Source organism: Pituophis catenifer, unplaced genomic scaffold (genome assembly GCF_029215685.1).
Source record: "Pituophis catenifer annectens isolate HBS135680 unplaced genomic scaffold, rPitCat1.0.hap2 SCAF_7, whole genome shotgun sequence".
NCBI classification, from domain to species: Eukaryota; Metazoa; Chordata; class Lepidosauria; order Squamata; family Colubridae; genus Pituophis; species Pituophis catenifer.
The window spans coordinates 44,031,646-44,045,567 of record NW_027256887.1 but is presented as its reverse complement, the minus strand read 5'-3'; the positions used below and the strand labels follow the sequence as shown (position 1 = coordinate 44,045,567).

Genomic DNA, 13,922 nt, shown 5'->3' with positions numbered 1-13,922 from the left:
AGAATAGTCCCCAGTTGGAAATGATGATGGTCAAAATGGTGAACTGGAACCGAAAGAAGCAGCCCATCTATAGGTAAGTGTTGCTACTTGCTTGTCTTGGTCTGTATGTGTGTGTGTGTGTGTGTGTGTGTGTGTGTATATATATATATATATATATGTAGGTCTTTGGTTATTCGGGTCTTCTCCCACGTAAAATTGGAAGTGTCTTGGCGACGTTTCGACGAAGTCTCATTCGTCATCTTCAGGCTGGTGTTCTCGGCTTCGTGCTTCCATTTGCTCCTGGAAGCACGAAGCCGAGAACACCAGCCTGAAGATGACGAATGAGACTTCGTCGAAACGTCGCCAAGACACTTCCAATTTTACGTGGGAGAAGACCCGAATAACCAAAGACCTACATACAAACACCCGCGAAAACCTGAGAAAACAAATATATATATATATATATATATATATATATATATATATATATATATATATATATATATATATATAAAATATAATGATTGTGTACAATATTTCCGTTGCCTTTTCCTATAAAGGCAACATAACCTATATCACACTGTCCATTGGTGCTTCTCACGGTCAGAATAGTTTATAGGAATGTGGTGTATACCACACTGCTCATTCAGGGTGAGCATCTATTAGAGATTTCTATCAAACATCAGATTTTGCATCACAGACAATTTTCAGATTGGATCACAATATTTAGGAAATTTGATGTAAATGTACAAAGTTAGTCTGAAAACCCATGTTTGTATCATTAAATATTTGAAAGTTTTTTTTAAATGTCTAATCTCAGCAAAACTACTGTGTTTCCTGTTTCTGTGGTTAAAGAGATAAGAAAGATAGGTTTTCTGGAGAGATTAGCTACAACATGCAGAATGACTTAGTACTTAGTACTTAGAAATCTTGTTCTTCCAATATGAATAAACTGATGACTAATGGATATATAGTAACATTGGTTGTAAATAAGCATAAAGGGAACATCTAGAGTTGGAAATAGCTAGTTAAGTCATTGAGCCAAAATCTTCTTGGTACAGAATCCTTATTACCTTTCTTTCCAGAATTAATTCAATAAAGATTCTGACCTACTTTTATTGAGTAATTGGTTCCACTGTTAAACTTGTTTTATTCTTAGGATTCTTTTTCTAATATTCAGCCAAATCTGCTTTCTGATTGAGGCATTTGATTCTAATTTCCTAGAACATCTTTGTTATCTTGATATTTCTTTCTCATTTGATGAGAACTCACTGGTGAATTCTCTTATGAGTATGGTCAATATGTATATACTTAAATCTCATGCAATCCAGCCAGTTTTTAACTAGCTAGCTGATCAATTGTCATACGATAACTTTCTCAAATGCAATAAGGCTAATCTAGCAAGATCTATTTTTAACAAATTCATAGCATAGAAAATCCATTTACATTGTCCAGTTGTCAGATTCCAATGTACAATAATCCTAATTTCACATGCCAGCAAAATAATACTTACAATCACCCAAAACAAATTACACCGCATTTAGAGAAATGCTAGATGTTCTGGCTTATTTTGGCAAAAATCAAGCAACAAATTGCATTCTCTTTCAACCTTTTTTTTTACCTCTCTCTCTTTTTTTTTTTAGGAAAAGAAAATCCCTCCAGATTCAAAAGAGGTAAATTTGTATTTTCTAACCTTAAATTACATTATCAGACAAGCTGTTTATTGGTGTAGTAGTTAAATTGCTAGTCTAGCAGGAACATATGAGACTTCTAGGCTCCCTTAGGCAGATGGCCATTGTGTGACTTTGGGCCAGTCATTCTCTTTCAGCAAAAACCACCTCACAAGGTTGTTGAGACAAATAGGAGGCAGGCAAATTTTCAGTGCCTTGAGAATGGAAAAAAAGCAGGTTAGAAATAAATAATAATTCACAATAGCAGAATGTCAATTATAGAAGGCTAGCTCAGGCAATAGACTCCAAAGTTTTAATAGTATAAAGAAGCAAAAGAAGACAAACGTGAAGGAACACGTTATAAAATAAAGTTTGTTAAAAATATGGCATCTTCTACAAACAAGGATAAATCTGGTGATATCACCCTGGGGTCACTTAACTTCAATAACAACCACAGTAAGAAAGATTTAATCACATATTCTCTGTGAAAGTAAAGGAGCAGAGTGAAAAGATGCCACTATGATTAAATATAAATAAGACCAAATCAATAATAACAGAGAGTAAATAGTCTTAAAATTAGCAATGAAGGTATTGAAGTCCTGAAGAAAAGCAACTATCAATTGTAAAGGAACCAGCAGCCAAGAGACTAGGATTTAGAATACTAGCCATAAGGACTTGGACAAAATGCTGCAATGTGTCTGTATCACCTAAGATCAGAACTATGAAGATAATGGTTCTGTAGAAACAAAAACAAAAGAAAAAGGATAGAAAGAGTATTAATGCTTTTGAACTTTGGTGTTGGGAAGGGATTTGGAAATGGATAATCAAGAAAACAAACGGATAATAGAACAAATAATTTCAGAGTGCTCACTTAAGGCACAAGTGGCCAGTATCCAAAATTATCATATTTAGGATAATTATGTGAAAATCTTGCTCCCTTATGAAGTCGATAATGATGGGAAAGATTGAAGAAAAAAAGGAAAAGAGAATGACCAGCAGCAGGTTGATGAACTTGGTTACAGCAGTGATGTTTGTGTCATTGGTTGGGTATAGAGGCAGATATCCTGGATCAATCAGTGGTTTATTTATTTTTCATATGAGTGCAAATTCATCTAATTTTGTATTTGCATTTTTCCAAATGTTGAAATCTTATCCCCAATTTAAAAGAACATATTAGGAAAAAATTTGGGTGAGTGCAATTATTCATAGATATTCTATTTAATATTTCTAAATAAAAGCTGACCAGAGTCACCCTGTAGGAAGATTAGCGGTGTAAAGATTTAATAAATAAATAAATAAATAATGAATAAACATATTTATTAGAGGGAAATCTGCATAATTGTATATCAGGCAAAATTGAAAATAAAATTATACTTAAATTTTTACACTAATATTCAATGGTGCACATTACTCCTAGATCCTTTCTGTCCATTCCAAGGAGAGATGGGGTAATTTGCACCATTGAATGTTAGTGTAAAAATTTAAATCAAAGTTCTCAAGTTCAACAAAGTAAAGTAGATAGATTCTAAAAGGTGAAAATCAAAAGAAGCCACAATTGACAGATTCCAGGTATATGCTGCATACATTAGTTGCCAATCTTTGTTTAAGTAGGCCAATTTGAATATATCTGAAGATTCAATAAGATGCATAGAATCGAAAAAGGGATTTGTTTTGTGGTCCATGTTTACGTTCCACTTGAATATTCTGAGTTGTTTCTGAAAGAATAAAACTTGTATCATACAGAATGTTGCTTGCTTGACTTGGAAAAACAGCCAACACCACAAACCTTACTGAATTTTGCAGCTTGCCCACACAAATACCAGCAGAATCCAAACCAAAAGTAACACTGAATGGAATAATTTCAATGAAGTCCATGAAAACATAAAAGTAGCAAAAGATATAGCTCTTCACCATTAATTATCATGATTGAAAACAACACGATCATGGCATTGACATAAACAAACAGCACAGCTTAAAATGTTTTATCTTGAATTCAGTGTAAAATTAGTTAGCCTGAAGTTGGGACAAAACCTCAGAACTTGATGCTTTCTTTCAAGTTGGAACATATTGCACATTTTAATGATACATGTCCAATGTTGACTCATTCCCTCTTGTTGCCGCCAATATTTTTTTTGGAAATACTTGTTTTAACAAAGTTATTATCAGATATCAGAGATCTTATCTGGACTACAAACCCAGATGATCAAGAGATGCTGCTTTCTACCTCGATTTTGTAGCCTGGATGTGACATGCCTGTTACAGTCATACTTGACACTAGTATGTTTGAGAAAGCATATACCAAATGCAGAACCCTGAACATGTATATGGTCAATAGTGCCATACAGATATTGTTGTAATAAACTTTTTTGTCCCTTCTATCATCCCTCTGAAATTCCTTGTTAGGTTCTTTACATCTAAGACTTTTCTCTTTCTTGGTTTTGGCTTTTCTTCTTGGTAACATCTCCCATTTGCCTCACCATTTCTTCTCTTTGGTCTTTAGCAGGCTCTTTTCATGTTCTTTTTTTTAAAAAAAAAAATATTAAAAAAATCCGCCTCCATGATGCTGTTACTTTGATATGTTAGCCCCTCAAAATCTCATCCAAAAATTTGAAATCTTTCAAATTTTCTTTCAAATTTTCAAATCATAATTTCAAACATAATTTCACAGTATATGAATACAACAAGTTCAATATGTCAGAACAAGTCTGCACAATTTCTAAGATAAAGAAAAAAGTAGAGATCATCTATATGACTGAAAGCTAAAATTAAGGAGGAAATTATTGTGGCTTGTGATGCAACTCCTGTTTCTTTGCTTTTAATATGGGTTAACTTTTGAAAGTAACAGCCATTTTGACTTATTACCAAATTGGGAATCTGAAAATGTACACGTGGCTTGGAACCACTCTTTAGTTTATAAATGGAAAAAGGTATATTTCCAAAATGTTATTGGAAAGAAAAAAAAAATCTAAGTAGGACTTACTATATCATGTCTTTCATTATTACATAATGTTTATAAAAAGCAAAAAATGTCATGAAGCAATTGGGAATGTCTGCTATAATTCTTCAGTGGTAGATGCTACATTATGTTAATGTTATTTTAGGCCTAGCAAAAATTGTAGGGTAATCTTGAATATATTAGTCCATCCACATTAGACAAAGAAGATATTAAAATGTTTAGGAATCACAACATATACACTGAATCTTTGTCAGATTGTATCAGTAGTGCCAAAGCTCTCATTAAAACAATAACAGCAACAACAACATAGCTCAAAACTCAGTTGGACTTGGGAGGCCAATATCCACAATTTTGTAATGCTAAATTGGTTAACTGAACTGAGAATTCCAGGAAGAAGTAATAGTTACAAAAGCAACTTGGTCAAGGTTGCAAGATCCCCAAAATTCTGCAGTAGTCCTACTGACATTTTCATTTTTCAGAAGGTTGAAGAAGAGTCAAAGAAATTGGTTCTCCTAGATCCAACCAACAAGGAAGGGCAGATTGAAGAAGTGAAAGTGGCAGGATGAACTGACCACATCATTTTGATGTTCAAGATACTATAGAAAGTGCAGCAGAGTTGTATATGCATAATAGAATTAAGGGGAGCAATTTCCAACCAATTTAATGATGTTCTAGATGGGATCTCATATAACATGGCTTAAAGCAGTGGTTTTCAACTTGTGGCCTATTGACCACTTGGGGGGCGCAATGTCATCACAGGGGGTCCACAAAGGGTTAAAGAAATGTTTGATTTAAATCTTGAGTTAAGTTTTGGGGGTCTGTGGTCATGGTCCATGACACAAAAGGTATTTAAAGAGAGGCTGTGGGGAAGAAAAGATTGAGAACCACTGGCTTAAAGCAGTTCTTTTTAAAAAAAAATGTAGAAACTACAGTTTGCCAGAAAATAAGCACAACATTGAAGCAATATAAGATTCAGACTCCTTGCCCTTCTGATTATATATGAGAAAATTTAATTCAAATTAAGTAGAGAGAAGTGATAATAAGCAAACAATTCTTTATCTTATATTAATCATTCTGAATAATACCTAATTTATTTATCATAATCTAATTTATGATTGACTTAAAGCAGCTGCAATCTTGCACTTTTGGGAAGAATACTCTCCTGTATAGTCCATTTTGGCTCTTCAATTACTAAACACTATTAGACATATCGTGAGTACCTATTTTGGGTTTGTGTTATGTCCAGCAGGGTTTCAGAAGCTTTCCTAGTTCCTCCTTTAGAGAAGATCAGTGGTGGGTTTCAAATTTTTTTACTGGTTCTGTGGGTGTGGCTTGGTGGGCATGGCTTGGTGGGTGTGGCAGGGGAAGGATACTGTAAAATCTTCATTCCCTCCCCAATCCAGGGGAAGATTACTGCAAAATCCCCATTTCCTCCCGATCAGCTGGGACTTGGGAGGCAGAGAATAGATGGGGGCGGGGCCAGTCAGAATTTTTACTACCGGTTCTCCAAACTACTCAAAATTTCCGCCACTGGTTCTCCAGAACTGGTCAGAACCTGCTGAAACCCACCTCTGGAGAAGATGTATCAAGTGTGTTTGTATTGTTTTGTATAGAACATAGAAATATTATAGAATTCTATGTTATATACAAAACACTTTAAAAATATTTTCAATAGTACTGAAACTGCAATTTGTCACATAGAGTTCAATCTATGCTAAATCCTATCAGTCTAGATTCTCAGTACTTTTAAATATAAAATGATTATTGCTGCAAATGATTTAACAAATGATGTTGAAAAAAAATAGAAGCATATACATATATGTCGGGCGGGTTTCAAAACCCATCGCTACCTTTTTGCTTGTTGGCACGTGCACATGACACTTCCATGTGCATGCGTGACGCTTCTGCACATGCGCAGAAGCGTCTGGGCAGGTGGGTGGAGCCTCCCGTTGCCGCCGCCACTACCAATTCGCCTGATCTGGGGTGAACTGGTAGCAATCCACCACTGGTATATGTATATGTAAAAATGTATAACCTGTCCTTTCAATGTTCATACTCGGACAGTTGGCTTTTACCCTCTGCTTTTTTTTTTTTATAACAATTTGCTTTCTTTTTTTATAGCGTTCTCCTTTGGCTTGAGAATATTAACAAGATATTTGACCAATTACTCTTGATTAGTAACTTTGTTACATAGTATATGGAGCATCTAAGGAATGAGGAGGCAATTCCACTCTTTTTAAAAGAAAGCTTCAAAAAAAATGATACAGAAAGCCCATACAACTATAGGCATGAGGCTAATATTTCCATAAAGGTCGGTCTGTTTCACTTTCTGGCTTGTAGACAACATTGTACTAGGTAATCATGAAAGAAACTGAATGTGCAGGTAGTCCTCGACTCACAAGCATTCATTTCATGACCATTCAATATTATAATAGCACTGAAAAAAACTGATTTGTGACCAGTTTTCACACCTACAACCATTGCAACAATCCCATGATTATGTGATCAAAATTTGGGTGCTTGGCATCTGGCATGTATTGTCCTAGGGACATGTCATCACCATATGTAACCTTCACAGTTGGCTTCTAAAAAGCAAAGCCGATGGGGGGAAGCCAGATTTGCTTAACCACTGCATGTTTCACTTAACAACTTTAGTGATTCATTTAATAACTGACAAAAAAGGTTGTAAAATGGGGCATAACTCACTTAACAACTCTTTTGCTTAGCAATGGAAACACTGGGCTCAATTGTCATAAGTCAAGGACTACCTATATTTCACAATATCTCACCACCACAACAGCAGCAGTCCAAACAGCATTGATGTCGTTAATTTTTTGTAAGCTTTCTAAACAATTCTGGTTTTAGTACCTCTTGGAAAACTAACAAAATGCAGGCCAGTCTCATTTCTAGAGAGAGATTCTTCCATGCTATAGGATATATTGTCTGCAGTTCTAGCAACCACCAGAATCAGAGATTAGAATTTCCATCAGTTTATGAGTTATCTTTTCAAAAGGTCTAATAGCAGACCTGTGGTAATGATCTTGATGGGGAAAAAGTCAAAAGAGGCTTTAACCCTTTGCTGAGCTTGACCCAGATATATTGTCTTTCCCGCCTGTAATTTGCATTTTTAAACCATGATATCACATTTAGGTTGACCTTAACTTGCATGTATCAAGGTAACAAAACCCCCTTTTACCCCCATCATCATCAATTGGGACACTTCATAAGTAATTTACTGTATCTGTGGCTTTTTTTTTATGTTGTGGTTAATAAATTGTCAGGAAGTGGAAAGTGTGAGACCTGATGATGTCATTTTAACTCATCTCTATTATATGAGCACAGTAGTAATGGATATGCACACACACATATATAAGAGTACCTTCAGCTGTTTTAAATTACATCCAAAAAGTTCAAGTAAGTACTAATCTATATGCCTTGCTGTTTTATAGATATGATTAGACTAGAACTATTCATTTTATGTGTCTTTTTGGGGTAATCTTACTTTTCTTGTCTATTATAAAGTCCACAGCTGTAGCTGAGACATTCCAGGGCTGACTGCTGTTCTTTTGGAAATATGAATCTATGGAAGAATTGGACAAGATGCTATCTTCTTTGGGTGTTCTGCTGTTATTACCTCTTCCTCCTCACTGTTGCAAGTCCTTTGCCCTTGAACCAAACAAGCACGCTAAATGATCAATCCTGCAGCCTTAACCGACATCACTTCAGGAGGTTTGCCTTCAAGAACATGACCTATACCGTGGCCAGAGAGGTAAAACCAGAGGGCTTTGCACAGTGCCAGAGTATTGGCTGTAGGACCTTTCTATTGGGTGTTTTTTAGTTTTCATCCATTTTTTTCCTGCCATTTTTTTTTCTTTCTGAAAAGACAGGCTATTTTGTGACAGCTGGAGTTGTCCCAGTGAGTTAGGGTTTCCCGAATTCGATATATAATACCGTGTTTCCCTGAAAATCAGACCCTGCCTTTTTTTGAACCCTGAAATAAGTGCCTGGCCTTATTGCCATGCACTCAAAAGCCCGATTGGGCTTATTATCTGGGGATGTCTTATTTTGGCGGAAATAGGGTATGTACAATTTGAAAAAGCCATAACTCAGTGGAACATATACAGAAGTCTTTGCAGGGCAATCTGGTAGCAGCTTGGTACATGTCCATTTCTTTATTGGCTTTCTGCACATTGCCAGTTGTTTAATTTTGCTCCCTGTTATGTTCTGTTTATAAATCTTGTAAATTTCAGACTTGTTAAATATTTACAATATATTGTGATTTTCATGTCAAGATTCACCAGCAAATTCCTCAGATTTCCTATTTTGGTGAGTTTTACTCTTTTTGCCAGATTTTCATATTAGTTTGTTTGGCTTAGATCGATTTGTGATTCTGCCATGGTTTGTCAGTAATGGCATATTGCTTACCAAGTTATGCAGAAATCAGCCACTGTGTTTATTTTTTTAAAAAATTCAAAATGCAGTGTATGAATCTATGGCTAGCTCAAATAAAAATGTACGTTTTTATTTCTACCTTTTTCTTGATTTCTACAATTCCCTGGTGAAATTAGAAAGCTACTGCAGTCCCAGTAAATTGATAGCTACAAAATAGGACTTCCATAAAGCTAAAGGCTCCTTTTTCTGCCTTACAGTTTTCCTGTTTCTCTTTTCAGGCAAGAGTTTATGATCAGGACACAGTTAACAGGTTTGTGGGACAGGATTTATACATCAACGTCACGGTGAGACTCTATTTTAAACATGCATTAATTAATTTAATTGTTTTAATCAATATAAACTTAGGCTTCTGCAGCAAAATCTCTCAAAAGTGAAACAGAAGCTGTAATTATGAAATCAAAGTCCTTTTTTATATGCATCACATGTGCAAGTCTACTGAGAAAGGGAAGAGTCTTAAGGCCCAGAGTTAGGGCTATCTTGGCTTCGGTGACTCACTCCTCCAGATGGCAGTAAACTGTCAAAATGTTGAGACAGACATAGTGACATGATTTCAATCATTACATACTTACATCCTGACCACTGGATGCTAGTATGTACCTTGTGGTTTTTGCTCAGGATAACGTAACACATGTTTTGTTACTTGTTCCTTTTTGCCTTTCCTGCAATTGTCGATGTACGTAGATGCTTATTCCTGCATATTCCAATCTCCATTGTTTGCCTGTTTATTTTGCAGACTAATGAACGTTGCTACTTAATGAAAAGAGTAACAGATACTGTCACACATGTCCTCCATGATCTGAAGAACCCAAATCCCAATTTCCTAGAAGTAATATATTTTTTTGCGGAATTGACTAGAGAACTGCGTGACTGTGTAAGCATGATAAGAATTGTATATTGGCAGACACTCTCTCCTGTCAGAATACAGACCATTTTATTGCAGATGATGGTGGGAGGAATATTTCAGCATATGTAAAGGAAATGCCAGTTTGGAGAAAACTTCAAATGGTTTTTATCTGTTCTCTATCCCTTGTTCTCAACTTTCTTCAAATTGTCCACTTCTTTTTCTTTCTTGGATGATTTCAAACTACAAATAGAGTTGGCTTCTGTTTATCTAAATACATCTACATCTAATACCATAGCTCTGGTGCTGATAACACTAACAGAGGAAACCTCAAATCAAAACATCCAAGATTTCTAAAGTTCAACATAAGTAAAAAGAAAGAGTTGTGAAATGCAAACCACATTGTTATATATATATATATTTTTCCTTTTCAGAAACCACTGGAAGATACAAGATACATAGAAGGAAATTTGAAAAGAATGAAAGATAAATTAGAACAGGTACATTAATTTAAGAACAGATTGATGAGAACAATGGAGGTATGCTCCTATTTTGGTCACTATGGAAGGTTGAATTAAATGTTAGAATAGTTCTGACCAGCTTTCAGGAATTGTAGATATATTATTGGAGAAAAGGTAGACCATGTTAAATCAAGACAAGAATCAAATTGGGGAAACTTGACATGTACCATATTTTTGGAGTATAAGATGCACCGGAGTATAAGACACATCTTAGTTTTTGGGGAGGAAAATAAGAAAAAAGCTGATTGGCAGGTTCCTTGGTTGTGAGCTCTGTGCCTTGCTTTTTTTTGCTTTTTTTCCTGCCTCTGAAAGCTTCCGAAACAGAGCTTCTGAAAAAAAGCCTCTGAAGCTCTGTTTGGGAGTTTCTTTTCTGAAGCTTCGTTTCTGATGCTTTTTTCAGCCTCTGAAACCTCCGTTTGAAAAGCAGGGCGGGGCTACATTCGGAGTATAAGACGCACCCAGATTTTCACCCTCTTTTTTTGGGGAAAAAGGTGCATCTTATACTCCAAAAAATATGGCAGTTATAGTTGCATCCACATTATTTGTATTTCTTCCTTCACCCTACATTTCTTCAGTTGTTTTCAACATCTCCTATTTTGATTTTTAGTTTTTAGTATGCTATTTTGCCAAACTTTGAACTGTTGCATATTTGCTTTTGCATATTTTCACTATGATGGCAAACAACACCAGAGCAAAGCAATAATCTTGGTGATGGCAAATGCAACAGCTCTCTCTTTGCAATATATTGGGAATGTTTTTTTTTTTTTTTACATGATGCAGGTAAACATGCAGTACAGGTATCAGTCAAAGGAGCTATGATCTTTTTTCAACAGAAAATTAAGCCTCCAATTTATGGATTCAAAGAATATTTCATGGTTTCACATCTTTTAAGTCCTGTCAAAATCTGCGGTAGCTATAGATTTGGATTATGACAGTTTGAAGTCCACATATATTTAATATAGTATAAGCTTTCTTTAATTACTTTAGTTTTTAAGTTGCTACTCAAGTGGCCATAGGATATTTTAAAATTATAAGTTTTTATAATTTTTGATTACATTTTATTTGATGTTGTGTATATGAGATATCAGAATTAGATTCTGCAAGGCCATGATTACCCTAAATAGGCTTGATAATTGACTGTATGTCTTATGTCTTTTATCATATGGGATAACACAACTGATCCTATAGTATAGAACAAAAGACAAAAGAAAAACAAAAAACCCCTACCTTCCATATGTTAAAACAAGCAAGCAATATTTTGCCATACTAGATTAAGTAGAGTAGAGGCCTTTATAAAAATCATCATCAAATAAAGTTCTAGGCAAAGCAGCATGTACTTGGATCTGTTGAAGACCATACTTTTGCTATGATTTTTCAGTTGGGAGACAATGGAATGAACAAAATGGTTGGTGAACTTGATTTGCTGTATGACTATCTGAGGGATGCATGTACTTCAAAGAAAGCAAGCAGTGGGCACAAGGACAAGAAGAACAAAGAATCGTCAAAATTATGATGTTTTTCATATACTGAAGAAAAAGCAATATATATTAGAGGTCAGTGTTAAGGTCAGTTTGCAGAAATTTTTGTTTATATGATAAAAAAAAATTACAAATATTTTTGGATGCTGCAGTTTCTGAGATTTCAAATATATCTCAAATTATTTACTTCTTTCCAGAATAATAATAATAATTATTATATTAGCTTTGACCAATATTTTATTACGATAGGCCTAATTTATGTACGAGAAAATGATGTTTTTATGTCAAAGAATTTTAAGCATAATGTAAAGGAGAATTTAATATTGATTAAGCTGAGGACAGACTAACTAAAAGTGTTTAAACAATGGGGCTGCTGCTAAGCTGATGGTTAGTTCGGACTCACAGCAAACTCAATCAGTAGCACTTTCAGTCACATATCCTTGTAAAAATTTACAAATTATTGTGAATTCAGAAAGCTCCTCTTGAACTACCACCATCATAGCATTAGGGTGCTTAATGTGCAGAACAGTAATATAAAATTGTGCTCAACTAGAAGTCACTGGTTTAAACCAGTAGTGCGTTTCAATTTCGGCCACTACTGGTTCACTCATGGTTGCTCACGCGCTTGCGCAGAAGCTTCTCTGCATGAGCAGAGACGTCCAGGCAGATGGGTGGAGCATCCTGCTGCCGCCGCTACCGGTTCACCCAATCTGGGCCGAACCGATAGCAACCCGCCACTGGTTTATCAGACCTTGTTCATACTGAATGTGGATCAGGGATGGTGAGAGTTAGTACAGTAAAACTTAAAGCAGCCTTTCTGCTATATACACCTTTCAAAATGAATTAAAATGGCAATTATTCATCCATACTATTTTATGCCATAGATGTGGTCCTAATACCTCTGGAGAGCTATAGTTGGAGAAAGTTATAGATCCTCCAATTATGTTGTAGACAAATTATATGTAAGCATCTATTCATGTTGAATATTTATAAGAATTGGATGCCCCTTTCTAGTCTGGGATTCTTATTTTTAGAATCTTTGCAAGAAAGTGAATTTAGAAAATAGTGTTTTTATGCTTGATCCCTATCATAAAATTTATTAGCTATTTCTAGAACCAGAAAATCTTCCTCAATCTGTTATTCTGAAGATCTGTTGGACCACAAATGGCCTCATCATCAGCCAGATCACCTAATGATTTTGTGGTTAGAGATTATAGGAATGGAGGTCCAATGCAACTAATGATTCCCTTGGAGCTCTAACTGAATAAGTAACAATTATGAAAGTGGAAATTTTGATAGTATCCTGGCAAGTGATACAATTTTATATATTTAAGTACCTGAATAATTTTTTGAGAATATTTTACCTGCTAACAGTATTGTCTTCAAAGAATCACTATATGTTTTCCATAACATTTTAATGAGTATTACCACTGGATATAACTAATAATTTATTGTTATATTTTGTTATATTTGATATATTTGGATATAATTTATATGATTTATTTATGTTCACACATGTACACATTTTTTAATAAAACTGAATATTAGATTTGTTTAATGTTTGAAAATTAGCAATAAAAAGTCATTTGTTTAATATATCCCAACTGACTGCATTTTATGAGTTCTACATAACTAGTTAGTTTTGGAAATATTACCAGTGGATGGCAGGGATAGGGGAGAAAAAGGAATTTCTTGCAATAGTCATTTCATTATTTTGTCCAGTTCCTTCTTTTATGAACATTCCATGTTGCAACCCTTAATTCCAAGTCTTATTTATATTGCTTACTACCAGGTGCTGGGAGTAAACCATGGGGGAGACTATTATTGAGATGACATGCTTTTAAAAACTTTATGTACCTGATTGACTACTGACTGTGGGGATGAGAAGGAAATGTCAAATAGCTTTTTGCTTTCATTGAACAGGAATCATATTATTACTTAACCCAATAGCCAGCTCTGACATAACCAGTGGTCTTCTTTGTCCAAGAATTCTACTTTTGGGCAGCTATTGGAAGAGGGCGGAGA

General features: G+C 35.0%; 1 protein-coding gene across 1 annotated transcript; it reads left to right on the top strand.

The window, feature by feature from the left end:
- Window positions 1-1,609: 1,609 nt before the first annotated feature.
- IL22 (interleukin 22) lies at window positions 1,610-12,339 on the top strand. The gene is made up of 6 exons (XM_070946737.1): window positions 1,610-1,652; window positions 8,128-8,374; window positions 9,276-9,341; window positions 9,791-9,928; window positions 10,333-10,398; window positions 11,798-12,339. The coding sequence occupies exons 2-6, from the start codon at window positions 8,180-8,182 to the stop codon at window positions 11,930-11,932; spliced, it is 600 nt and encodes a 199-aa protein (XP_070802838.1). The 5' UTR covers window positions 1,610-1,652; window positions 8,128-8,179; the 3' UTR covers window positions 11,933-12,339.
- Window positions 12,340-13,922: the final 1,583 nt, after the last annotated feature.

Bases quoted from the DNA above. Each gene is read 5' to 3' on its own strand.
- IL22 (XM_070946737.1), top strand. From the start codon at position 8,180: ATGAATCTATGGAAGAATTGGACAAGATGCTATCTTCTTTGGGTGTTC. The intron at 8,375-9,275 runs GTAAAACCAGAG...TTCTCTTTTCAG, and splicing joins CCTATACCGTGGCCAGAGAG to GCAAGAGTTTATGATCAGGA. The intron at 9,929-10,332 runs GTAAGCATGATA...TTTCCTTTTCAG, and splicing joins CTAGAGAACTGCGTGACTGT to AAACCACTGGAAGATACAAG.